The sequence below is a fragment of the Rattus norvegicus genome, chromosome 13 (genome assembly GCF_036323735.1).
Source record: "Rattus norvegicus strain BN/NHsdMcwi chromosome 13, GRCr8, whole genome shotgun sequence".
NCBI lineage: Eukaryota > Metazoa > Chordata > Mammalia > Rodentia > Muridae > Rattus > Rattus norvegicus.
In genome coordinates, this window is record NC_086031.1 from 75822894 (window position 1) to 75848847 (window position 25954).

At 42.8% G+C, this 25954-nt stretch overlaps 2 protein-coding genes, 1 long non-coding RNA gene and 9 other non-coding genes across 20 annotated transcripts in view; 10 read left to right on the top strand and 2 right to left on the bottom strand.

The window, feature by feature from the left end:
* Positions 1–13809, bottom strand: part of Zbtb37 (zinc finger and BTB domain containing 37) — a 31431-nt gene extending 17622 nt beyond the window's left edge. The window contains exons 1-4 of one of the 8 annotated variants that reach the window (XR_005492247.2): positions 13672–13809; positions 12995–13190; positions 10692–11648; positions 8682–8781 (exon numbers count right to left, since the gene is read on the bottom strand). Coding sequence is in view for 7 of the 8 variants with exons in the window: in XM_039090779.2 (XP_038946707.1) it covers positions 8682–8781; positions 10692–11620 (1029 nt within the window). In the remaining variant the exon portion in view is untranslated. Of the gene's footprint in view, positions 1–8681; positions 8782–10691; positions 11652–12994; positions 13191–13671 lie in introns of all 8 variants that reach the window. The other 7 variants (XM_039090779.2, NM_001107191.1, XM_039090780.2 and 4 more) reach the window with 7 other exon arrangements.
* A 260-nt stretch (positions 13810–14069) lies between these two features.
* Gas5 (growth arrest specific 5) lies at positions 14070–17391 on the top strand. Its single transcript, NR_002704.1, has 11 exons — positions 14070–14088; positions 14681–14733; positions 14907–14935; positions 15132–15167; positions 15452–15482; positions 15726–15757; positions 16207–16228; positions 16416–16465; positions 16873–16895; positions 17075–17121; positions 17305–17391. It is a non-coding gene; the product is annotated as a growth arrest specific 5 (long non-coding RNA).
* Positions 14288–14368, top strand: LOC120096384 (small nucleolar RNA SNORD74). The gene has a single exon (XR_005492815.1). It is a non-coding gene; the product is annotated as a small nucleolar RNA SNORD74 (small nucleolar RNA).
* Positions 14773–14834, top strand: LOC120096422 (small nucleolar RNA SNORD75). Its single transcript, XR_005492841.1, has one exon. It is a non-coding gene; the product is annotated as a small nucleolar RNA SNORD75 (small nucleolar RNA).
* On the top strand, positions 14984–15065 carry LOC120096374 (small nucleolar RNA SNORD24). Its single transcript, XR_005492807.1, has one exon. It is a non-coding gene; the product is annotated as a small nucleolar RNA SNORD24 (small nucleolar RNA).
* Positions 15596–15656, top strand: LOC120096385 (small nucleolar RNA SNORD44). Its single transcript, XR_005492816.1, has one exon. It is a non-coding gene; the product is annotated as a small nucleolar RNA SNORD44 (small nucleolar RNA).
* Snord78 (small nucleolar RNA, C/D box 78) lies at positions 15890–15955 on the top strand. Its single transcript, XR_005492840.1, has one exon. It is a non-coding gene; the product is annotated as a small nucleolar RNA SNORD78 (small nucleolar RNA).
* On the top strand, positions 16269–16353 carry LOC120096376 (small nucleolar RNA SNORD79). Its single transcript, XR_005492809.1, has one exon. It is a non-coding gene; the product is annotated as a small nucleolar RNA SNORD79 (small nucleolar RNA).
* On the top strand, positions 16519–16599 carry LOC120096386 (small nucleolar RNA snR60/Z15/Z230/Z193/J17). The gene has a single exon (XR_005492817.1). It is a non-coding gene; the product is annotated as a small nucleolar RNA snR60/Z15/Z230/Z193/J17 (small nucleolar RNA).
* On the top strand, positions 16935–17012 carry LOC120096383 (small nucleolar RNA SNORD47). Its single transcript, XR_005492814.1, has one exon. It is a non-coding gene; the product is annotated as a small nucleolar RNA SNORD47 (small nucleolar RNA).
* Positions 17159–17235, top strand: Snord81 (Small nucleolar RNA SNORD81). The gene has a single exon (XR_005492808.1). It is a non-coding gene; the product is annotated as a small nucleolar RNA SNORD81 (small nucleolar RNA).
* Positions 17392–19184: 1793 nt separating the features above from the next.
* The window catches only part of Dars2 (aspartyl-tRNA synthetase 2 (mitochondrial)), a 28242-nt gene continuing 21472 nt past the window's right edge, over positions 19185–25954 (bottom strand). For both annotated transcript variants that reach the window (XM_063272359.1, NM_001034143.1), the window contains 5 exons: positions 25032–25184; positions 22634–22852; positions 22343–22453; positions 21339–21414; positions 19185–19613 (listed from right to left, as the gene is read on the bottom strand). In XM_063272359.1, the coding sequence (XP_063128429.1) occupies positions 19402–19613; positions 21339–21414; positions 22343–22453; positions 22634–22852; positions 25032–25184 (771 nt within the window). In that variant the 3' untranslated portion in view covers positions 19185–19401. The remainder of the gene's footprint in view (positions 19614–21338; positions 21415–22342; positions 22454–22633; positions 22853–25031; positions 25185–25954) is intronic.

Here is a 25954-nt window from a genome sequence, read left to right on the forward strand (position 1 = left end):
CAAGTGTGGTTTATGTACTACATATGAAAGTATAGAGCATATAAAGGTAAATATAACGAACTTTCATTATGACACTATTGTTCCCATGTTAACCAGAAGTAGTAAGCTTTATAAATACATAAACCTGTGTATGTAGGTACACACACACACACACACACACACACACACACACACACACACACACACCAGCATATCCTTATCATTCTAAAAACTAAAACAAAATTCTTTAAACTTTTATTTGATGTATATGGGTGTTTTGCCTGCATGTGTGTCTATGCATCATGTGTGCTTAGTGCTCTTAGAGACCAGAAGTGGGTGGGAGGTCACCTAGAGCTAGAGTTACAAACAGCTGTGAGCCCATGTGGACGCTAGGAATTGAACCTGGGTCCTCTGGAAGAGCAGCCAGTTTTTTTTTCCCCCCAGAGCTGGGGACCGAACCCAGGGCCTTGCGCTTGCTAGGCAAGCGCTCTACCACTGAGCTAAATCCCCAACCCCTGTAGCCAGTGCTCTTACCCACTGGGCTACCTCTCTACCCCCTGAACACTAAAAATCTTTAAGTGACTTCATAGTAAATTGGCTGAGGGCATGGAGTGTTTCCAGCTGACGACTGGAAGGATAAGCACGTGGCTCAGCATTAAGTGTGTGCACAGCTCTTGCAGATGACCAGTTTAGTTCCTAGCACTCATGTTTACTTGCTCACAAGTGCCTGCAGCTCCACATCGATGCCTTTGGCTTCTACAGGCATCTGCACATATGTGCACATACTTCCCCACCAGAAACACATGCATGATTTGGAAAATAATTAAGCAGGGCATAGTGGTGCATGTCTTTAATCCCAAAACTTGAGAGGCAGAGGCAGGTGGAGTTCTGGAGTTCCAGGCCAGCTAGGTCTACACAGTGAGTATAAAGCCACCAGTATCACTTAGTCAGATTTATTAAAAAAAAATATAATAATGTAAAATGGAACAATAAAAAGTCTTTAAAAACGTTTTGAAGTGATTAACACTTTTAGCTCAAAGTTCTATTAGTTAAAATCAGAAATTACTAATTTTCTTTTTCTTTTTTGGCCTGTTGACTACTAAAGTCATTGAGATCAGTTTTCTAAACAAAGTCATGCGGGAAATAATTACAATTTTTAGCGGAAGTCAAGATATTAATGCAAAAAAAATTTACTGATGATTCACCTAGTTAACTTTCTGTATGTGTTAGCTTCTAAAGCAATCTTTTGTCTCTTTTTCATGTGCAAGCCTGACAGTGCTCTCTTCAGCATTCCCAAAAGAGGCAGTTCATCAGCACACCGAGAAACCAGGTTATGACATCAAAAGTTGAAGTGTACACTGAGGTTTATGGTATTTTAGACAGGGTCTCACCATGTAGCCCAGACTAGCCTCAAACTCTTGGCAATCCTCCTGTCTCAACTTCCCAAGTGAGGAGTACCCACAGCATCTAGCTTTTGATTTGTTTCCTATGGAATTTTTTTAATGTTTTTTTTTATTTTATATGTGAGTACACTGTAGCTGTCTTCAGACACACCAGAAGAGGGCATCAGATCTCATTACAGATGGTTGTGAGCCACCATGTGGTTGCTGGGATTTGAACTCAGGACTTTGGAAGAGCAGTCAGTGCTCTTAACCACTGAGCCATCTCTCCAGCCCCCTCCTATGGAATTTTTATTCAATTCCCTAAGTCATCAAAACAGAACTCACAGAAAGTATAAGGAAGCACCTTACTAAGAAATCCCAAGTGACCAAAGACAAAACACAGAGACATTCCTGAGGCTCCTAACAATGTCATCACACATTGATCCAGCTTTGTGGGGTTCTCATGAGGTTAGATATTGGTAATAACACCTTGAGATATATTGGTAAGAATCTGAACTGGAGGCTGGACAGATGGCTCAGTGGTTAAGAGCACTGACTGCTCTTCCAGAGGTCCTGAGTTCAAATCCCAGCAACACATGGTGGCTCACAACCATCTGTAATGAGATCTGATGCCCTCTTCTGGTGTGTCTGAAGACAGCTACAGTGGTGTACTTATATTTAATAAATAACTCTTTTTAAAAAAGAAAGGCTCTGTACGGACGCGATGGCTCACATTTGTAATCTGGAATTCCAGCAGAGAAGACGGAAGGAGAGCACCCACAGCTCAAGGTCAGCCAGGGGTACAGTGAGACCTTGTGTCAAACCAAAACCTTATTCTTAGTGACAGACTTCACTGTATTGCCAAGCTAGCTCAAGAGATTCTCCTGCTTAGTCTCCTATGTGGCTAGCACTACAGTCAGTATCATCAAACTTAGGCATTTTGTAAAAAATTTGAATGCATGGTATCATTAGACAATAATTAAGAGTGCCCTGGGTTCAAATGTGAGTTCCACTTAGTTTTCGAGATCATTTCTTCAGAGCTGAGTTGAGCACTCTAGTTTGGTAACTGTTTCCTGATAATTAAACATTAAAATTCAAGTATGTGTGTGTATATATTAAGTATTATAAACTCATGTATATACATGTACATATATTTTGCATCCAGTTTCCTTCCTGCTCTCAGGTGCCAAGTCAATTTCAGTTTTACTTATAATCTTGAGGGTATAATTTTCTAAAAAACATCTTGAGACTTTGAGGAAAGTCACCCCACACCAGTTCTGTGCACACACGGAAAACGCTGCATTCTAATAAATATTGAGCTATGTTTACAAAAATCATGCACTGTGATTCATCTCATTTAAAATGACTGTGGTAAGCTGCAGCTGAAGAGCAAACAACAAAGGAAGCACTGGAACTCTTATAGTTTTTTGTTTTGAACTCTGAAAACAGAAGAGGGCTGGTGAGATGGCTCAGTGTGTGAAAACACTTGAAAAGTCAACTATGGCCTTTAAATCCCAGCACTGAGGGGTTCTACAACAGCCAAGGCTGCATAGAGACACTCTGTTCTCAAAACAACGGCACCACCACATACATACTGCTGTCCCCCAAAAAGAAAAGTCTGACAATCTGAGTTCAATCCCTGAGACCCCCATGGTGAACGAAGAGAACTGATTCATACAAGTTGACCTTTGACCTTTGACCTCCATACACACTATGGCTATGCTACACATAGACACACGTGAATGATACACATATATAAACACACAATGCATACACACAAACATAACTTTTTAAAATGTGATCTTAAAAAGTAAATGAAACAAGACCATAAAATGGGTGCCTCTTGGTTTTTGCCATCCCACTTGGCAATTTCCTATAATATATACATACATGGATATTCTGCATTGCCAAATAGCTATGAACTCAATCAATACTTGTTTCAAAAAACATTTTAAGAATTATTTATCTCACCAGCACTTGGGAGGCAGAGGCAGGCAGGCAGATTTCTGAGTTCAAGGCCAGTCTGGTCTACAGAGAGAATTCCAGGACAGCAAAGGCTGCCTCAAAAAATGGAAGATCAAAACCAAAAGCAAACACCACCAAAGCGATTTCTTGTACTTTCTGTCAGTTTGATACACATCAGCCTAGGCTTAGAACTTGTACATAGCTCAGGCTGGCTCCAGACTTGACGTGATTCTGCTGCCTCAGTTTCCCAAGTGCTGGGATTACAGGGTAAACTACCACACGTGAACATTTCTACAGTTTCTAAAACAGGTATCCCATGTACCTGATATAGACCTCAAAGTTCCCCATCACGTCACTCTGTAATTGCTACCAGATACTCAAGGAACTGAACAGGAATAAAAAAAATCACTAATGTTACTTAAACATCTTCAAAGCTGAAAATTTTAGCTTTCCCCTTAAACTGGAGATTTCAAAAGCTACTAAATAAATCAACCATTACTATTCTTAGAAGTAAAACTGACAAGACAATGTCAGAGATACACGTAAGGTTAGAAACAGTCTGCTCTCAAGGAGGCTTCAATTTAGTAAGAACCACAAAATCCAACAAACAGGCAAGGAGTAGTTTCCATGAGTTAGTAGACGTGAAGAAAGCTAAGATGCTGGGGGTTTTCTTTGGTGTACAGTGCTTGTCTTCCATTTCTCCCCTCCCTCCCGCAAAAGAAGAAAAATAATGCAGTGTGTAAAATGCTGTAATAGTGGTTTAAGAAAAAAAGATTGAAGAACACTGTACTAGTTAGGGCAGAGAAAACTTGGAAAAGGGGGTTTAAGTGGACCCAGAAGAATGAGGAATCTCAGACTCAGAAAGAATCTGATGGAGCTAGAGCGCACGGAGAAGTCGACAAGTCAAAACAGACACTGGATGCTGATGAGTATCGGGGAAGCTGAGCTGGAAAGATTGCAACTTACTTGGAAAATTAGGCCAAGTATTTTTAACTTTCTAGTGGTAGAAAAAAGAAAACGATTTTCAGAAGTAACTTTGGCAGTCTGTTCCAGATTCACCCTTTATAGTCAGAAAGTCAGTTTCTTTATTTAAACGGTTTTTTGAAGTGCTGGGCACCGAGCCAAGGTTTCATGTCTTCAAGGTATTCTATCACTAAGCTACACCTTCAGTATGTTCAGTCTATCAGATTTCTCTCTTTCCTCTTTTTTGGGTCATACTAATGTAAGTTAGCCACTGAGGTATTCCTGTGGACAGAAATCCTGCCTCTAAGCCTGACGACCTAAGTGACCCACAAGATGGGAGAGAACCAACTCCTCCAAGTTGTCCTCTGATGGCCACATGCATATTCTTACACAGAAGCAGATAACTGTAATAAAATATATAAAAATTTGCCTTGCTTTGGTCTTCTGTGGCATAAGAAAGTAACTAGTAAATGGATTTACCATAATAAATTAGACACACTTATTCTTTCTTATCATTTCTGGACAGTATTTTTTAAAGTTTTTTTTTTTTTTTTTAAACATTACATTTATCAGGGCTGGAGAGATAGCTCAGTGGTTGGTTAACAGCATTTGCTGTTCTTCCAGGGGACCTGAGTACAGTTCTACATTAGGCAGACTTCTCAGGTACACACACACACACACACACACAAGTGAGAGACAGGAGAGAAAGAAAGAATGTGTGTGGTGTGTATGGAAATCAGAGGACGACTTACAGAAATCAGTTTTGCCCTTTAGACATGTGGTCCTCGGTTGTCAGGCTTAGCAGTAGCTGCCTTTTCTGGATGACCCATCTCACCAGCCTTAGACAGTATTATTTATATCCTATTTCTTTATAGATTTTATCTTGTCCTTTAGCAAGGTAAATACCCTTATGTATTTCTAATATAATCTCTATCCTAATTACAACTAAAAACTGTATTTAAGCAAGGCATGGTGTTATATTCTTGAAATTCCAGCATTTGTGAGCCTTGAAGCAAAAAACAAAAAATTTTAAATCCTTGCAGAGTGGTACAAAACAGAAAGCCCCATTACTTGGGAGACTAAGGCAGGCAGACCTTTAACCCGAAGAGTTTAAGAACAGCCTGGATAACACTCTTTTATGTCACATAGGGGACGATGGAGCTTGAGGGATGGCTCAGTAGTTAAAAGCATCTGTTGCTCTTCTAGAGGACCTGAGTTCTGTTCACAGTACCCGTACCCTCCTGGGATTCCTGGACCTGTCTTAGGGTTGTACTTGTTTTGACAAAGCAATATATACAATAAAGCACTGAACTGGGGGCTTGCTTACAATTTCAGAGGCTAGCCCAGAATCATCATGGTGGGGATGGCAGAGGCAGGCAAGCAGGCAGGCATGGTGTTGGAGTAGTAGCTGAGAATTTACATCTGATCTGATCCTCAGGCAGGAAGCAGAGAGCCAGATAGCCTGGTTTGGCTTTTGAAACTTCAAAGGCCACCCTCAGTAACACACTTCCTCCAACAAGGCCATACCTCCTAATCATTCCACAACCAGGGACCACGAGTTCAAACAGAGAGCCTATGGGGGCCATTCTCATTCAAAGCACTGCAGGCACCACGCCCCTCTTCTAGCTTCTATAGACACTTGTACTCATGTGTACAAAATGACAGATATATCAATAATTAAAACTGAACCCCCTCCTTCCTTCCTTCCTAAGGAAGAGGAAGAAAAGGGAAGGAAGATGGAAACTGCGTTTAAAATCTGCTTAGTTAGAAGGAAAAAGTCCACCGCTGGGGAGACGGTTCAGTCAGCAAAGCTCTCGTCATGCCATGCATGTGGTAGGCCTATGTGTAATCCCCAGAACCTCTATGAAAGCAGCTTCGTGTGGCTGCACTAAGTTTTTAATTCCAGCACTATGAAGGCAGAGACAAATAGGGATCCTGCCCAGCCTAGCTGAGTCTTTGAGTGTGAGGCCAGTTAGAGACCCTTTCTCAAGAGAAATTAAGGTAAAAAGTGCAACATCTGAGGTTTACTTCTCCTCTTCCTTCCTGTTTTTCTTTTTCTCTTTTTCCCAAGACAGGGTCTCACTGTGTAGCCATGGCTGTCTTGGTGTTCAGCTTTTTTTTTTTCTTTTTTCCCCCAGAGCTGAGGACCGGACCGAACCCAGGGCCTTGAGCTTGTTAGGCAAGCGCTCTATTACTGAGCTAAATCCCCAATCCCCATGGCTGTCTTGGAACTCACTCTGTAGACCAGGCTGGTCTCAAACTCAAAGACCAGAGCCTGCCTCTGGCTTCCAAGTGCTGGGATTAAAGGCATATGTCAACACTGTCAGGCACAAGGTTTACTTCTATCTGTCATATATACACGTATATACACAAAAAAATTACCTTCACGCACAAGTACAGAAATCTGTTTAAGTGTACTTACATTATGTGGACATTAAGTCTAGTAAATGTCTGTAAGTACTTATATTCTTCCTGTGTGCGATTAATCTACAAGGCTGTTAAGATCTGCCCTAATCACCACTTCTATTTGCATAACTAGTTGCCTTTGTGTATTATACCAAATTTGACAGATGGGGGGAAAAGACATTTTAATTACTTTCCCTCTTAGCTCTTAACATTTTCTCTACCACATAAACAAAAAGACAAAACTAAACTAAAAAGCAAAATAGCAGTGTACTGGAATGCTATCTGTAATCCCAGACCCAGGGAGGTAAAGTCAGAAGGAGCATGTTTGAGGTCAGCCTGGGCTATGGAGACCCTGCCTCAAAACAATAAAAACCCCCAAAACAAAAATTTTGTAACAATACCTTAACTGCTTTAGTATACCAATACATATAACAAATGTCCAGTGGTTTGGATAATAAGAAATTATAACAGAGGTTAAAAAATTTATCTTTTTTTTTGTTTGTTTTTTTTTGTTTTAAAGACAGAATCTTAACATGTAGCCTTCGCTGGCCTGGAATTTGCTATATAGACCAGTTGGATTTAAATGACTGAGATCCATCCACCTGCATCCACTCCCCAGTGCAGGCATTAAAGTTACACATTATTATGTCTGGCAAGCCAAATGATCTTCACTACTTGTATTTCCTTTTTAAGGACTAAAGTGTCTAATTTATTGAGATCTATAAGTTTATAGCTTTGAAAAGCAATACCCAATGATTAAGATCTGTAAAAGTAAAAAAAAAAAAAAAGTCAACCATCCACTTACTCTAGCTAAGGAGAGTTGGGAAGTATGTAGCATTCTTGTGAGTTTTTGTTTCTAAAGATGGGTTATTCCTCTATGCCCTGGCTGGCCTGGAATTCATTAAGTAGCTCAGACTGGTTTCAGATTTGTAGCAATCCTACCTCTATTGCCCAAATGCTAGGATTACAGATTTGCACCACCACATCTAGCCTTTAGAGCTTTGTAGTATGATGTGGTATGACTTAGGAAGCAAATTAAAAAAAAAAAAATACAGAGCTGCAGAGATAGCTCAGGTTAAGAGCACTGGCTGCTCTTCCAGAGAACCTGGGTTTAATTTCCAGTACTTACATGGCAGCTTATGACTGTTAGCTTCAGTTCCAGGGGATCTGATACCCTCACACAGACAGTCAGACATACATGCAGGCAAAACACCAATGCACATAAAAAAAGGCAATAAATCATATATATATATATACATATATATGTGTGTGTGTGTGTATATATATGAATGAAACCCATACACACAAAGATAAATTCATACAAAATACACAGAAATGTATAAGCAATTTGCTTATGTTTTTAATATTTGTTTAGATATTATATAAGCTGCTGCTACTACTACTACTACTACTACTACTACACACACACACACACACACACACACACACACACACACACACACTCTCCCTACCTACCCTAAATGAAATTATTTTAATCCAGGTTCTAAATGACCCAAAGGTATAATGTTCAGGAGTTAATTTTACTCTCAGGTTTACAGGCATAGTTCTATAATTCGGAAAAAGTTCCATAATAAAAAAAAAACCCTTAATTTTATGTGTAGAGTGCTTTGCCTACATGTACATATATGGAACACACGAGTGCCTAGTGTCTGCAGAGGTCAGAATGGCACTGGAGCCCTGGACCTGGAGTTAGAGATGGTTTTGCACTGGGAACCAGACCAGAGTTTTCACAAAGAGCAGCTCTAACTGCTGACCCATTGTCCCACCCTCACATTGTTAAGGTTTTCTTTCTATATCTCAAAATCTATTCTAGCATGCTCCCAAGGAAGATAAGAGAAAATTAATATATATCAAGTCCAGTAGTTAACAGGGCCACTGTTGTTTCTCCTCCATCTTTCTTTTATTCGTCCATTCAGTGACAAGTTCTTCAACCAACACAGCACCCTTAAGTCCACAACTACATACCTGGGAGCTAAGCTGCTTAGGCTCATCCATTCTCCCAGGAGACTCACTTCTGGCTCTGTGTCTCTCTGTCATGGAAACAACACTGCCGGAGGGACTAAATCTGTTGGAAAAGGAGCATAAAGGGCACCAATAGACAAGTAGTGTCACAGACTTGATACTGTTTCTGTTCTAGCTTATCACTGAAGAATGCACTACGTCAGACACATATTCTCAAAGCGGCAAAGCAAGCAGAGCATAGAAGACAAGCTTTCTACTCTAGTAAGTACTGACAAGTCTGTAGTTCTATGAGCTATGGTCTTGCTAGGAAGCCTTGGGTGGCCTGGCACTCACTGTACAGGCTAGGCTCCAAGTGTACATGTTCCTCAACTCACAGCAATCCTTCTGCTTCAACCTCCCAAGGGCTAAGATCCCAAGCGTGGAAACTCTGGCTCATTTGACTATTTGGGTTTGGGCTGCTCCTTCTCTTACGGTAATTTGTTTACAGTTCATATAGATTAAAGCTTTTTTTAAAATGTACGATACATTCTAATATAGTTCTAGTGCAGGAGGTCAACAACTACCAACCCTGGAGATGAATATTCTGTGCTGAAGATTATTTAGCTTATCAAGGTCACATGATAGAAAGTTTTCAAATGAAGACCACCTAAGTGGCTAAAAAATCCTGTCTGTCTACATTGTCAGCTATAAAGAAATGAGTTAGTTTTAATTACTCCCAAGATCAGTTTTATTTGCTTATTTATTTATGAGAGACGTGTGTAGAGATGAGATGATAACTTACTAGAGTTCATTCTCTCCTCCTACCATGTGCATGCCGTGGGTGAGCCCAGACAGTCAGACTTGACTTTCAGTGCCTTTATTCATTTCAATCTATTTTAAGCAGGGAAAAGAACCAGCTAGCCTATCGTCTTAAGTGCTTGGTAGCCTGAGGTAGGAAGAATGTTTGAGTTGGAGGTTAGCCTAGGCTACATAGTATAGGCCATCTTGAATTACCTATCTCAAAACAACAACAACAACAACAACAACAAAAATTCAAAGCCAAATGTGAGCTGGGGGGGCGGGTAGCACACCCATTTAATCCTAGCACTCAGGAAACAGAGGCAATTAGATCTCTGTGAGTTGAGTTCCATGCCGGCTTGTTCTAGGACAACCCAGGTCACACAAAGAAACCTGTCTAGAAAAACAAAAACAAAACCACCCCAAAATAACAACAAAAAAATACAAATATGGTGACTCATGCCAGTAATCCTAGTACTCAGGAGGCTGAGGCAAGAGAACTGCCCTGAGTTCTAGGATGGCCTGAGCTACAGAAACCTTTTCTCAATAAATAATAAATAAATAAGTAAATACACACACAAAATATTATCAATCTAAACTAGTAACTTTTTTTTCAATTGACTAGATGAAACCAGTGCTATTTCCATCACAAAGACCTCTTCTAACAGACTCAGTATATGAAAACAGTGTAGACCATAGACCATAGCAGCGCTCGTGAGGACTCTGGGGCCTGGGCAGTAGCAGTTGCAAAGGACACATCACCAGGTGACACTTGAAAAACATTCAAAAAGTTTTTCTCTAGAATTACTGTACTGTAATTACTGTAATTTGAAAAAGAACAATTATTGATGTTACCAAACTTTCTCTACTTTGGTAGCTAAGGACAAAGAGAAATACACAGTGCTATGAGGAAAGTCAAATTCCACAAGGTCACCTACCTGTGTGAGAAACAGCAGTGTCACCAGACCCCTGCCAATCCACTCCCTGACAATTACTGATCCTAGAGTGGCTGCAGATGCTACTCCGATTCACTGGTGTAGCTAATTTTACCATAGTTCTCACATCGTCAATATTTCAGAAGCAGGAGCCTCCTGCTTTGAAAATGATGCAAGTCTTTTGACAAACTTGCAGTCTCCCAAAGAAAGCTGATAAGAACATCAGGTTAGAAAGATGTCCTCTGTAACACAGAGGGCTCTGGTGCCTGTACAACAGCTTTAAAGGGGAAACCAACCTTACCTGTCGACCTCACTGCTGGTTGGCCGAGCTACCTTGGCTCCCGAAGACCCTAAAGTGTAGCTTTCTTGCCCTACAGACCCATGGCCTGTGGTGTCAATCACCATGGCAGCGACCTCCTCGGCACTACTGCCATCTTCTCCAGAAGGCTGGTTCTCCGGCCCAAGCCACTCCTCCAGATTTTCAGTTTTGATGTGCACTGCTCCAAGAACCCTGACTTCATCACCACTCTGGGGCCCCTGGTCTGCTATCCCTGTTTCCACATACCACTGTCCTGCTCTGTTAATTCGGAGAATGGGCTCCCGGCCCTCTACATCAGAACTCTGTTCAATTATCTGAGGACTGGTGGACTCCTCGGGAGGACTGAGCTCTCTGATATCCAGCACGGCACTGACTTGTCCTCTCCAGTTTCCCTTTGAGGCATTATGGCGTGGACTAAGTGAGCGGGTTAGATTCGGTGTTACCCTGTGAGACTCTGGAGGTCTCTCTGGATGCTTTGTCCTTGTTTGACTTAATTCTGCTTCAACCTCAGCCACATTAATTTTAAAGTGAATGCCCTCTAGGATCTGTGTGCATTTGTCTATAATATGCTGCATCTGCAGAAAACTAGCAGCTGTTAGGTAGCTGATGATATCTGCTAGTTGCAGGCATATCCGCCCTGTGTAACAGAAAGAAAGAAGCTGTTCAAAAACAGTAGGGTTCTTGATGACAGAAATGGACACAGTACTCATTTCATTCAAGGACATGTGATCCCGGAAATAAGGGGAGCTGGCAGCCAGCACTACTTTGTGAGCCCGGAAAGCCTGTCCTTGCACATTGACCACAATATCACAGAGACGGCCTTGCATTCGTAGCTGGTTGAGATGGCTCAGAACAGAGTTGCTGAAGTCAGGGATCTCCAGTTGTATGTTTCCACTTTTCTCCATGGTCATGCCTGAAAGTACAGGCAGACGTTCAACCCTGCTGAAAGAGCAAACCATAGTCTTAGTGCTAGTTTGACTCCCTTTGTGCTTTCTAGTGCAAACATCCCTAAAAGTTTAACATCTTCCCACCAGGGCTAGGTACACACATACATAATTTTAGCACATGGGACACTGAGGCAAGAGAATCATGAGTCTGGGCTACATAGGTGAAATCTTGTCTCAGGAAGAAAAAAGGAATTCCCCTCGTGTTTGGATGTAGAAACAGAATTGCCAGCAGGTGTTTTGTTAATGACAAGGTCTTAGACTAAGGCTGGCCTCAACCTCCTGATCCTACGTCTAAGTACTAGGATTACTGTAAGCTGCTAAGCCCGGCACAAGGTGTTTTAGATTTCACAGTAAAATAACACACACAAAAAAAGTGATTGCTACACTGAGAAAAATTCAAGCTATGCCCATACTTTATTTATAAGCTATATAACAAAGATAGGAGTTCATTAAGAAGGGGCATCAAACACATACAGGTTGACTGTAATTTACATGTGGCACAAGGTGTTTATGAAGTGATTAATATCCTACGTGAACGGCCACTATTATCACTTTTTCCCCGAGACAGTGTTTCTCCGTGTAGCTCTGGATGCTCTAACTTGCTCTGTAGACCAGGCTAGCCTGGAACTGAGATCTACCTGCCTCTGCCTCTAGGAATGCAAGAATGAAGCCACCACACTAGGTATTTGTTTGAGATGGGGTCTGTGTATCCCTGGCTCTTCCTGAAACTCACTATGTAGATCATCTGGTTTCTAACTCAGAGATCTGACTGCCTCTGCCGAGGTTAAAGAATGCTGGTGCCAGGGGTGTTTGACCACCATGCCAGATTAGACCCATACTTTTAAGCTTTACCAGTTTGCGCTCCCACTTTTTGAATATGGGCTCTGAGGTAAACTGTAGGTTAGGAAACGTTCCCCAGGCCTGTCAGCATTCAATTAACATGTGAGAATTTGGGGCCTAGTCTCCAGAGCTGGCAAAAACTAAGTTAAATCTTTTTCTCCCCAACAAACACGAACTTGGGTATTCCAAAGTGGTGATGTTATTTTGATTGGGAAAGTTGGTTTCCCACAGCTGACAAATGTAAAGCCTGAAATTTCACACTAACCGACTGCAACTGCATCAGGTAATCTTAGTTGAGGGTAGTTTGAATATACCACAATGACTTACGGATTTAGGCTCACCGTGCACCCAATTTATCTCTAAGTTTATGAGACTACACAGCACACTAGGAAGTTGTTCTAACAAGCTCACATTATCACCTCGCATTTACAACACACTTATTGAGTAAACAGGGAAGTGCAAACACGGCTTTCAAGAAGCAACTTTAACCAATCTGACCTTTTTCCAAAGCGTTATTGTTTGTTTTGAAACTTTTAATCCATTAAGAGCCTCGGTCGATGCCATCACGAATTCAGATGTTTATTTTGGAGCCTACACCAGCACCTTTTTGTTTGCTCTTTCCAGCAATTCCCCAGTGAGGAGGAAGCCCCTGGAGTAAAGTCTTTCTCTAGCGTCGGCGCTGAAGGGGCGAGAGCTGTAAAAGGGAGAATCGGGAACGCTTGGGGTTGGCCAGTCAGGTACTGGGGCAGCCTCCATTAGTATCAGGAAGCATGGGAAAAAGGGGCTATGCAAGGAGGTGGCACGGATGCCAGGAAGAGAGAGGAGCAGAGCCCTCGGCAAGGGAGTTTCGGGCGCACAGGTGAGGCTCGGGAGGGGAAAGGGGGCGGTGCCCCGGACCTCGGTAGAGGGCGGCGGAGGCTGCGGGGGTGGGGGTGTGTCTGGGTGTGTCCCCGCCGCGCGGGGTCCTGAGGGAGGGGCTCGCGAAGGGGGCGGGCCCACGAGCTCTGCAGCCCAGAGCCAAAGGAGTGGAAGGTCGCCGAGTGCTTGGAGGGAGGTGGGGCGGCGACTGAGCGCTCCAGGAGCTGGCTGCAACCAAGACGCGGCCAAGGAGCGTCTGGTATGGGCTAATGGGGCGGGGGTGCGGGACCCGAGCTCAGTCGAGGAGCAGCACCTACCTCCGGGGGTGGAAATGGGCCGGAATGGGCCGGAACACCGTCCCGGAAGTGAAACCCCCCGCCCCCTCCTCCGGAGCGGGCGACGTGCCGGAAGGAAATCAGTCACCCTCACACCGCCCCTCCCCCAGCTCTTTCCTTGCAGGAGCCCCTTCCTCTCAGCCTTCACTCCTCAGGGAGGCAGGGGGCGGGCCTGACGTGCCTGAGGCAACTCCGCCCTTCAGGCTCTCAGGGGCGTGGCCAGCTGAAAAATATGAGGGCGGGAAGGAGGTGGGTCTTGAGGAGGAGTCTGAGGGCGTGCAAAGGGCGGGGCTTGGATGGACGCAATGGGCGGTCGTGCGTCTTGACGTCACGGAGACCTTATATACTCGACTCAGCCACCATATCGGCCTTTCGGAGCTGTGAGGCGAAGCTGAGCAGGTATGCGATATCTGTCCGTTACGGTTTTAGGCCTTGTGGGAATGAAGCTCCCTAAGCTGGTGGAATTCCGGTGCCAAAAGGAGAGCTTAGTTTAAGGCACGAGCTGGACGCTTTGGAAGATTTGCTTTCTGCGTATGTGACATAAAATAGCATTGGATTTTTAACCTGGAAACAATACAATACAATAGTGACTCAGCAAGTGACTCTTGCAATGATGAAGGTTATGTTGGTAGGGACAACTGACCTTGTTGATGAATACCAACAATTCTGATGGCAGAGCATGCTGAGTCAGGTCGAGCTGCCTTTTGTACTCACGTGCTATTTTTCGGTGCACCGTACGGCTAGGGTTGAATGCAAAGTCCTGCGGTATTAGATAACCGTGACGTCGAAGGCGTTTGCTAGAAACTGCCACAATGTAGACCTTAGTAGAAAAGGGAATAAGTTTCCACTTGGGAAGGGCCTGGTATGGAGAATTAAGTGTGATTGCTAGACAAACGCATCTTACAGTGCCTTTGTGAAGGAAGCTCGTATGACACATTTTTACCGGGGTAGAACTTAAGAAAAAGACATTAAGTGATAAATCCATTCGTAGGAATGGCCCTGTGGACCTCTGTGATGGGACATCTGGTGGAATCTCACAGGCAGGTAAGTCAATAATGAATCTCCGAAACATAATGAATTAAAAGCCCATGATGGTATGAGAGTAGTGGACAGAAGGGATTTCTGAAAAACACTGTTCTGAGGCTTTAATATAAAGTGCTGGGGGAAAGTAAGTTCAGTGAAGGAGGGGACTGACTCTTCACATCTTTTCTTTCTAGTTCTGTGGCAAAGATGGATGAAAGCTAAGGTTAGTATGAAAATGGCCCTAGTGAGAGAAGTTCGATGAAAAAGATAGTGCCACAATGATGACATCATTTGCTACTCTTGACAGTTGGGGTGACGATAGCTATAGACCACCATTAATCATAACTGAGGCACAAAGAAAGATGATTGGGGGGCACTTACAGAGTAAGCAGTATTTACATAAAGACTTTCTTCCCCAGGACTCATGAGGAAGCTGGATAACTGAACAAAGCCATGTAAGCAGGCTTTTTGGTATGCATGTGGTCCCATTACAAGGAATACCCAATAAATAGCAAATGCACACTGCCATTCACAAGCAATTGCAGAGAATGGGTGGGGGATGTGAAACTAAAGAGCTTTGTAGCTGCCTGAGGAGGTGGGTTCTCTATATCCGTGGGAGCTAGTGATCCCCCACAGGTCTTAGCTGGTGCCATGATTGTGATCTTAGGCCAGATTTGATGTCCCCCACATGGCCGAGTCCGCCATGGATGCAACAGGGCAGCTTTATTTGCTGTTGCAGGTACAAGAATGGGAAGCCAGAAAATGGGATGGTAAGTGAATCTAAAGGATTGTAGTAATAGAGGCCAAATATGGCTTGGCATTACACTTTTTGAAAAGTGCTTGGGCCACATGCAGTGTCCTAGCCATATCTTTGTGAACACAGCCTACATGATGACAAACAAATGCTGACTAATGTGAAGATCTTAATTAGCTCTATCTGATGTTGGGCTCCACCTGGCTTTTGTGGGGAGAGTTGAATTTTTTGACTGCACTAACAGTTGTAATTCTTTCAGGTGGAGTTTGAATCAGGTGGACAGTTCTAAAAGTAAGTAGTGAAAAACAGTTGCTGTAGGTCAGTACAAAGTGGCATGAAGAAATTTTTAAATTCAGAGTCCAGCATGTATTGTCTTCTGATGCTTGAATTAGTTGTATTCTTGACAACACTTAAACGGGGTTTTTGTAATGATGTTGATCAAATGTCTGAGCTGAAAATAACTTGTAGACAATTTTTAACACTGAAGAACCCTGTGGCAGGCTACTAAGCATAGTTGGGTCACATGCAGCATATTTGTAAGAGGTATTTTCTTTTAATTCTAGCTACTGTGGTTGCATGCTTTCATTGGGATGGCTTGCTTGGGTAAGAAGCCATTGGGGGTCTTGAATTCAAGATGTATTCTATCCAGTAGTCATTTGCAGTATTCCTGTATAACATTTAACTTTTGAACATGCATGTGCTACCATGGGTACTAAATGGTGCCTTCAATTTTTTTTCAGGTACAAATGATTTCGTATAAAGGTAAGCATTGTAAACTTGGTGTTTATGATGTGAAAAAGGGTACTGTTAGTGATGATCAATTAAGTTAAAACAGATGGGAATCTCTCTGAACAACATTGGAGATTGATTGTTAAGCTGAAACAGTATTTAAGAACATGGGTAAATAACACGTTATAAATACATGTTTCTAAACAGCATATTCCTGCAGGTACCACATGTGGGTCCCTTTAACTGAAGGCATGGCAAGCTCCACACAAGGTGAGTCTGAGGTGTGCATGTGTTGAAGGTACTTGGAACAGTTTGCCAGTAAGCCGATACTGTGATGATAACATAGTTCAGCAGACGTGACTCTGGTGAACAATCATGTCTTTCGCTCCTATCTGATGTATCTGGCTGTTATGTGTTCCATGAATTGTATAGTATTAGGAAGCATATGGAAAGCTGGTCCTAGTGATTGAGGCCAAATCCACGGTTTCATGTCCTGTGCCACTTAGTGAAAAAATACAGTTCCCTGGGTATGGTGAGCAACCAGTTTTTCTTAGGCCTCTTAGCAAGGGAATTGAGATGAGCCCCATAGAGACTAGTGAACGGAAGACCCAAAGAATAGTTTAAATGTAATGGAGGGTGAATGATTGCACTAATGAAGTTTTTAAATTTCCAAACAGGTCCTTCATTTCTGAATTTCAAGGTAAGTCATCTTGTTTTTCTAGATTGTAATATGGCTTGTAACCAGTGATGTGATGATTCTGCCAAATGATACAAAGTGATATCACCTTTACAACCGTTCCATTTTATTTCTGAGGTTACTCTGGTAACATGTTAGCTTGAACCATTCTAAGCCAGATGAGTAAGTTTTTGTTTTCTTAGGGCTCCTCTGACAAGTGGACAGTGCAGTGGGTGCACCTTTTCCAGAGGTGAGAAACTAAGACTGCTTTTAACCATGACGTACTACAGAATACATGATGATCTCACTCCAACTTGAACTCTCTCACTGATTACTTGATGAAAGTAAAAGATCTGATGTTCTGTATTTTAATTAACAATTACCATCTATTTAAGTTAAATAGAAATGTGCCTAACTGCTACCTCTGTTGCAGGTGACTGGATGGATGCTTGAACAGAAGATTTGCCAAATAGACATTGTGCTGTCAAGAATTTTACCATTAAAAGTGCATTATTGTAGCATCTGAAGTGTGATTTGTGCATTTTGTTCTGATGAGCATATTGTGGGGACTTCTTCACATTAGAGACATAGGCTTAAATCTGTCAGCTGAAGGTGGTGGGTATGCTTGCCCTTTTAGAAGGTTACAGTTTCTTGGGGATGTTGCTCATTCTATGGTCTGTTGGGTGCAGTTCCTGAGATGACTTAATTTTGTGACAAGGCAAGTTTGGGATGCATGAGAAACCACACTGGGTGTTGTGGTCCCAAAGGGAATTGAGCTGAAACACTTTAAATTTCAGTTACTCCCTTTAACACTGATCCTCATGTGGGCATTGGCTCTAGGCAAGATTTGTAGTGGGTATTTGGAACACTTAAAAACTGGGATGGAAGGGGTTGGGGATTTAGCTCAGTGGTAGAGCGCTTGCCTAGGAAGCGCAAGGCCCTGGGTTCGGTCCCCAGCTCCGAAAAAAAGAACCAAAAAAAAAAAAACTGGGATGAAATCCCCAGAAGATTTTTCTCATTTGTGTGATGTCTGTATAGAGAGCAGGACAGCAGGACAGCTAGCAAGCTGTATAGAATCCAGCTACCAAATCTAGGTCTAGTCATGGCTTCCTGCAAGCTGTTTATTGATCTCAAACCCAGAGATCTGCCCACTTCTGCCTCCAAGATTTTGGACCATATTAAGACACCCGTGGTTTAATTTACTTCAGAACACAAGATAAGCTAAAAGCAGTTGCAGAACTAGAATCAAGTCTAGACCACATCCGCCTTTAAGAGGTGTACCACCACAGCCTGCCTAACCTACTTTTATAGGATCCAAAGGGGTAGAGATAGCTTCCAAACAGGAAGTTTGCCTCCTTTAGTACTTAAAACACTCAGAGCACTGCGCCCCGTTAGGCCTTTAGATTTTGTGTGTGGGTATGATGGTTGTACCCCACTGACCTGCTGTACTAGTTTCAGTAAGAATGGCCCCCATAGCTGCAATCTCTGGCCTCAGGATGCATAGTGACTGTTGGGAGGGCGCCCAATTTTCAGAAAAGTTAATAGATGTGAGGGGTGCTGATTATGTTTGTCAGTGGGGGGGGGGTGAGCCCTAGCTAGGTTAGTGGTGCATGCCTTTAATCCCAGCACTTAGGAGTCAGGGACAAATAGATTGGTAAAAGTTTGAGGCCAGCTTGGGCTATAGTAGAGTTCCAGGACATTCCAGCTACAGAGAAACCTCTTAACTATAAACAAGCCCGTACCAGGCCTAGTCTTAATGCTGCCCACATGTCAGGGTACAGAACTCTTCAGCTACTTCGGCACCGTGTCTGTGTGTATGCCACCATGCTGGTAATGTAAGCTCCAGCTGAAACTAAGCCAGCACCAATTACATGCTTTGGTCATGGTGCCTCCTCACAGAAATAGGACAGTGACTAGACAGCTGTGTTTTCAGTCCTGCTTTACAGTCATTCAAATCACATCTCTCCCACAAATGTTAAAGAGTACTGTGAGATAGCCAGGACAAGTGTCATTCACAACCTATAAGGAGCAGCCAAGAGACATTTGTAACTTGCTTGAGGTGCAACACAATAGAATTCTGCTCCTTGTATTTTTTTTTTTTTTTTGATTCTACTATACTACTTTTTAGAACATGTTGACAGCTGAAAGGTTGCCAAAAAGGTCAATTTATGGTTCTGATGAGGCTGGATGAACTGAAACCTTGCTGCATTAACTGGCCAGTCTACAGAGGCAATCATTCTCTTGTATTCATATCCTCGTCCTAAATAACTTGGTATAGAAACATGTCTTGGAAAACAAGAAGACTCTAAATACTCCAATAAAAAGCTTTTTTTGTTTCACTTTACAATTCTCCAATTAAAAAACTTCCACAGAACTCCCAACTACAGAAAGTCCTAATGGTACATATGACCACAATTGTGTAGCTTCTGTTTCTTACTCGGTAATGATTGCTTCTACACAGAAACTTGATTCTAAAGTCTGTGGCAAGTCTGGATCTTCTTTTTAGGTTTAGTAAAGCAAAGAAGACAAGTCAAGAGCTCAAGTATTTGGAAGGTGTGGCGGATGCTCTCTCTTCTGAGTCTGTTGGCCATGAGACGTGGATATGGTAAGGCTTCAGATCTTCAGGAGACACAGTGTCTGGAGCATTGCTCATAAGGTCATGTCCTCGGTAGGATTTAGGGAAGGCTATGACATCTCTGATGCTGGGTGCTCCCGTGACAAGACACACCAGTCTGTCTAACCCTGTGATGCAAAATACAAAGTGAACATGAGAAATGTATAGCTACTTAGCTCTGAAAATTGTGTTTTTGCAGGGAGTTGTCAAGAAAGGGTTTCTCTGTGTAGTCCTGAGTGTTCTGGAACTCACTCTGTAGACCAGGTTGGCCTGGAACTCAGAGATCTACTTGCCTCTGCCTCCTGAGTCCTGGGACAAAGGCCTGTACCACCACCATTACTAATGGACATTTTTTTTTTTTTTGAGACAATGGAGCTGTGGCTGGCCTAGAACTTTTAAGAGATATGCCTGAAGGCTGGGATTAAAACATGCACCGCCACTACTGGCCTAAGTCTTTAAAAGATGCAGAGACTTTTGTCCTTGTTTGGCTCTGGCTTCATGCATTCTAGACAAGTACTCTACCACTGAGCTATATCCTCAGGCCTGTAGAGAATTTACTTTAATTTTTGTTTATCTGTTTTGTTTTTGAGATAGAATTTCATGTAATCTAGGCTGGTCTGTCTATGCAGGTTCCCACACAAGCTCCCACAGCACTGGAATTACAATTGTGAGCTGCCTGTTATGGATGTTTGAATTTAAATTCAGGTCATATCGGATGCACATAAGAAATTTCTTGACTATGGCAGCATGCACACACAGACTCAGATCTGATGGGGGTTCCAATGGGGAAGTGGACATGAGCTTCCACCCCAAACCAAGAAGCTATTTGTAACTGGTACTCGCTTGCAGAGGAAAAGCTAGTTTTCTCTAATTGAGTCTGGGTAAATTAACTACACTTAATGGTAGGCCCCATACCCAGCAGTAGATGGCAAACACAAATTACAATGGTAATTTTGTAGACTCCCCCCCCCCCCCCCCCCCAGCTGGGGACCGAACCCAGGGCCTTGTGCTTGCTAGGCAAGCGCTCTACCACTGAGCTAAATCCCCAAACCCAATTTTGTAGACTTTTGCTTTGTTTAACATTCTTTGCCTTGCTGGTCTTTTGCTTGTATATTATAGTTTCTGATTTTGTGTTTTTATGTTCTTTGTGTGTGTGTGTGTGTGTGTGTGTGTGTGTGTGTGTGTGTGTGTGTGTGTGTATTTACAGGTTTTTCTTTTTATCTATTCTAAGAAGAGAGAAAGGGTGTGGAAGTGGGTAGGTGGGTGGGAAGGCTGGAAGGATCTGGCAGCAGTTTGGAAAGGAAAAGCTGCAGAATAAATGGTATGATTTTTTTTCCTATTTTCGAAAATATTTAAAAAACAATTTAATATTTTATGTGCATTAGGTTTTGCCTGATTATGTATTTGTCTGAGGGTGTCAAATACTCTGGGACTGGAGTTATTGACAGTTATAAACTGCCATGTGGATGTTGGGAATTGAACCTGGGTTTTTTTGGAAAAACAGCCAGTGCTCTTAACTGCTGAGCCATATCTTTGGTCCCTAAATTTTTTTTTTTCCAATTTAAAAAACGATGACAACAACAACAACAACATATTATTATTATTATTCAGGTTCTGCAGGAGTAATAGGCACTTTCTGGTTGTTGTTTTGACTTAAGGGTGGGGCTGGTGTAGCTCTCACTGTAGTCTTGGCTGACCCTGGAGAATTTGCTATGTTGATCAGGCTAGCCCTGAATTCACAGACATCTGCCTGCTTCTGCCTCCCAATCCTTTCCCCTTCAGAACTGAGAATCTGAGTTTGAGATACAGTGCCATGGAATGAAATTTAGTGTACAAAAAGACAGATTGTTTACCTAAGGCAATTCCTCCATGTGGGGGTGCCCCATAGTCTAAAGCCTGAAGCAGATGGGAAAGCAATTTCACATCTTCCTGAAATGTAAAACACATTTTATTTATTTAAACAGAAACTGAAAGTCTTCTGTCATAATGTAACAGTAAGTACTAAGGAGAAAGGTTAAAAATGACAGGACCTAACTAGTGATAACACATGGGGAGATGTTCTATAAAAGAACAACAAAACTTAAGAGGGCTGAAGTTCAACAGAATAAGACAAGTCACTCCCCTGTTTTCCAGTGCTCTGGAGAAGGCAGGAGGATGGTGAGTATCTGTCTAGCCTAAGTTATAAAGCAATACCACAAAAACCAAACACACACAAAGGCCTACTTATTTCTTCCTCTCAATAAATACTATCACTCACTGGGAATGGCATTTTAGGAGTTTGGTCTCCAGAGCCGTCCTTCAGTTCCTGTACTACAGGAGACAGGGTTTTGGTAGTCCAAGCCTGACTCAAATCTATAACTACCTCAGCCTCCTGAAAGGTGAGATTTCAGGCTTATGCCACCATGTCTGGCTCTGAGCTTCGTGACTTGGCCATATACCTGCTGCCTAAGTTTCTCATCTTTAAAATGAGAATGAGTACCTACTTACAGAAATTACTGTGAAGGTTAAATAATACGCCAGTGTATCTGTGGGTGTGGTTTTTCTTGTTTTTTTGTGTTTGTTGAGTCAGGGTCTTGCTATGTACCACAGGATGGCCTGGAACTCAAGGCCATCCTCAAATCTCAGCTTTCTAACTGTTGAATCATATGCGTGAACCACTACATTTGGCTGTGTAGCATATAGCCCCTGGCACACAGTAAGCATTAATGAGCAACTATTATTACCATTTGCTCTCCCTAGTGCCACATAAAACATGAAGAGAAGCTGACATTTTGTGTCTAGTAAACTCTCTATTTAAAATAAATGTTTCCTAAAATAAAGATGTGGATAAAAGGAAAGGTTCGAGGGCATCCCATACCTTTAGCAATGTTTCCAGGATGTACCTCTGTAGCTGTGCATCATGAATGCGGATAGAGCCTCCTCCTATCTCATTGCCATTTAAAACCAAGTCGTAGTGTTGGCCACGAACCTACAAGGTCACAGAACTTTTATCTAACAGAAAATTACTGGGTTTCAATTCTATAGGATCAAGACACTGTACTAAAACACAATTTATTAACAGTAGGCTTGGCCTTTATCTTTGGTTCTCCTGAGTAAATCTGGAAGGTCTTTAGTCACTTCCCTTTTATCTGGGAGAAGAGGTCAGTACCTTTTCCGGCTCAGTGTAGAGGAGGTGAATGTCGCCGGGGTGAGGAGCAGTAAATGGGTGGTGGGCTGACTCCAGCTCTGTGGGACTCTCTTCCTTGGCGAGGAAGAGTGGGAAGTCAAGTACCCAGAGAAAAGAGAACAATGCTGGGTCCCTGAGCGCCAGTCCTCTCGTTTCCAAAAGGTCTGCACACTCTAGTCGTAACTTCCCCAACAAAGAGCACTGCAAACAAAGGACACAGGCGTTGTTAGCTTCTTGTCAGAGTGGGTGTCAGACGACACAACCTAAATTCCGAAGACTGGCCAGTTAGCAGATAAGACACTTTTCTCCAGAGATGGAGATACGAGGATAATCTGATTGCCAGATAGATAACTACACTCGACCATCAGCCTGAGCTACCTGTGCGAGCACCTCATACCCCAGTGACCAGGAAAACAGCTCCAGAGCCTGACAGACCAAGCTTGGAGCCTGTTTGTTGACTTACTAATCTCCCTACATTCCATCATAAGTAAATGGAGATAAAATACCTACTCCAACACTGAGTAGTTATTTATTTACTCACTAATTAACTTTTTCTTGAAGCAAGGTTTCTCTGTGTAGCCCCGGCTGTCCTTCCTGGAACTTGCTCTGTAGACCAGAATGGCCTTGAACTCAGAGGTTCACCTGCCTCTGCCTCCCAAGTGCTGGGATTAAAGGCAATGTACCACCACCACCACCACCACCTGGTTCATTATTTATTGAGATGAGATGTTGCTTTACTTCCCAGGTTGTTCCTCAACTACTGAACTCAATCCTGCCTCAAACTCATGAGAAGCTGGGACCACAGGTGCATGTGGCTATGTCCCGAATAAAACTGCAAGTGAGACCAAGCACATAAGATACAGAACCCAACACAGTATGGGGGCGCCATTCCTGAAGGGCTATGGCGAGGATCTGATGAATGTCTGACATGCATTAGAAAATGTTGGCTGGAACGAATATGGTGGAATGAGGGCTGAGAGGTAAAATGCTTGTCATGGAAACGTGGGCATGTAAGCCTGGCTCCTCAGCACCCATGTAAAAGGCAGAGGTGTCTGTGACTGACGCCTTTGTGGGGCAGAGACAGTAGATCCCTGGAGCCCGCTGAGCAGCTAGTCTACTGATCAGAACTCCAGTTAGAATTTAAGGTAGAGATTGAGGAAGACCACTCAATATTAACCTCTGGCCTTCACACGGGCACTCACGTGCACACACCCACACATACACCACACACTCATCACACACACAGAACGGTAATTTAGGAAATGGTAATGGCCTAGATCTTATTTCTTCACTCACTAGCTATGCTACTACAAAGAGACTTAACTTCTGCACCTTACTTTTCTTTCGCCTTCCTCCTCCACCCATTTTCTTTCTTCTCCCTGAATCTCTCTTGAGACATGGTTTCAGCTATGTGACCTAGGTAGCTTTTCCTCCTTCCTAGGCCTCTTGAATGCTGGGATTGCAGGTATGAGCCCTGTTCTATGCCCAGTTCTATGAAATTTAATATTCGTGTTTCACTTGTAATGTTTTCTATATTTCACAAGGACCTTTCAAACTACATCCACTTTCCTGTCTATTCCCTGACAAAGTGACTCAGTTAGTTCACAGCTGCACTTAGCACTTGTAACTGAAAAAGTCCTGCCTTGACTGTACCAGTTGAGGGGTAGCAGTCCAGCAGTCCTCCCCTCCAGTACTCTGAACTGTCCCTCCATAGTTTTAGGAATGCATTCTGTACAAAAGTTTGTAACTACTAAATTTCTTTCCTTTGCAAACCTTCAAAATATTGTTTTCATAGTTGTACTGAATTCCTAATGAGTCAATTCTGACGTGAATAAGGATAGTGAGGTTAGTACCTAATGAAAAGACCCCAGGTTTAAAATTTTCATTTTGTGTGAGAAAATGGGAGAGTTGGGGAAGAGAGAGAGAGAGACAGAGACAGAGACAGAGACAGAGACAGACAGACAGACAGACAGACACACACACACACAGAGGAGACAACTTTTAGAAGTCAGTTCCTTCTTGTCATGAGGGTTCCTAGGAATCAAACTCAGGCATTAGCCACTGAATCACCTCACTGCCCCGAGGCTCTAGTTTTGGTTTGTTGATTTGGCTTTACTGAGACAGGATCTCACTATGGAGTGTAGGTTGGTCTCGAACTTGAGGTCTGCTGCATCCCACACCACTGAGCACAGAATGGCTCTAGTGCTTATACAGTGCTTTACAAAGCACTGAAAAAGACTTTACATGATGACTGATGGGACTGATGCAACTGACGCGGAACAGCAGTGCTTTACGAAGCCAACGGTCCATCTTAAATATGTAAATAAAATGGCGAAGAGGCAGCCTTCAGCACAGGCCCAGGTCGCACAGTTTCACTCACTGCTTTCTCATGTTGCCCAGCAGTCAGCAGCACCATGTCGTCTTCTTGTATCTCCATCAATCTGGTTAACTCCAATCTTTCCTCCTCCGTTATGAATTTAGCAAATGGTGAACTCCAGTTCTTCCTGGCATTCAGGAATATAGGAAGGACTTCCTAGATAAAGAAAAAGGCTTATTGATATTTTTCTCAAAAGTGAGACAGATTTGTTTTCCCACAGTACAAAGATTTCTTGTTCCAAGCAGAAGACAACTTACATGATTGTCTTAGTTCGGTTCCTATCGCTATGATGAAACACCATGACCACAACACAGTCGGGGAGGAAAGGGTTAACTGCTACATCCCATGTTAGTTATCACAGGGAAGTCAGGACAGAACCTCGAATACAGCAGGAACCTGGAGGCAGGAGCTGATGTTGTCTACTGGCTTGTTCCTTGTGGCTTGCTCAACCTGCTTTCTTGTAGAAATGAGGTATCCCTACCCACTACGTGTTAGGCTCTCCCTCACTGATCATTAATTGCAAAAATATCTTAAAAGCTGGATCTCAAGGAGGCATTTCCTTGAGGAACTGAGGCTACTTCTTCTCTGACGACTTCCAGCTTGTGTCAAGTTGACATAAAAGCACCAGTTCAATGATTCTTTCTCTTTTTCATCACGAATCCTTTCAAAGTGATACAAAGTATAATTCTTTTAAAGTTAGTCCTGGGGTGTAGGTCTGTAAGCCCAGCTACTCAAACGACTACAGCGGGAGGACAGGATGCTTGCACTTTCCTGAGACGTGCCTGAGCTGCAGAGTGAGTTCAAGGCTAGCCCACATGTACATGAGACCCTGTCTAAAAGGAGGGCAGAGGACATAATTATCAGTGCCTGAGCACTTGCCCACTTGAGGGAGGCCCTAGAAACGTCTGTGGCCTTTACTTTGTTTT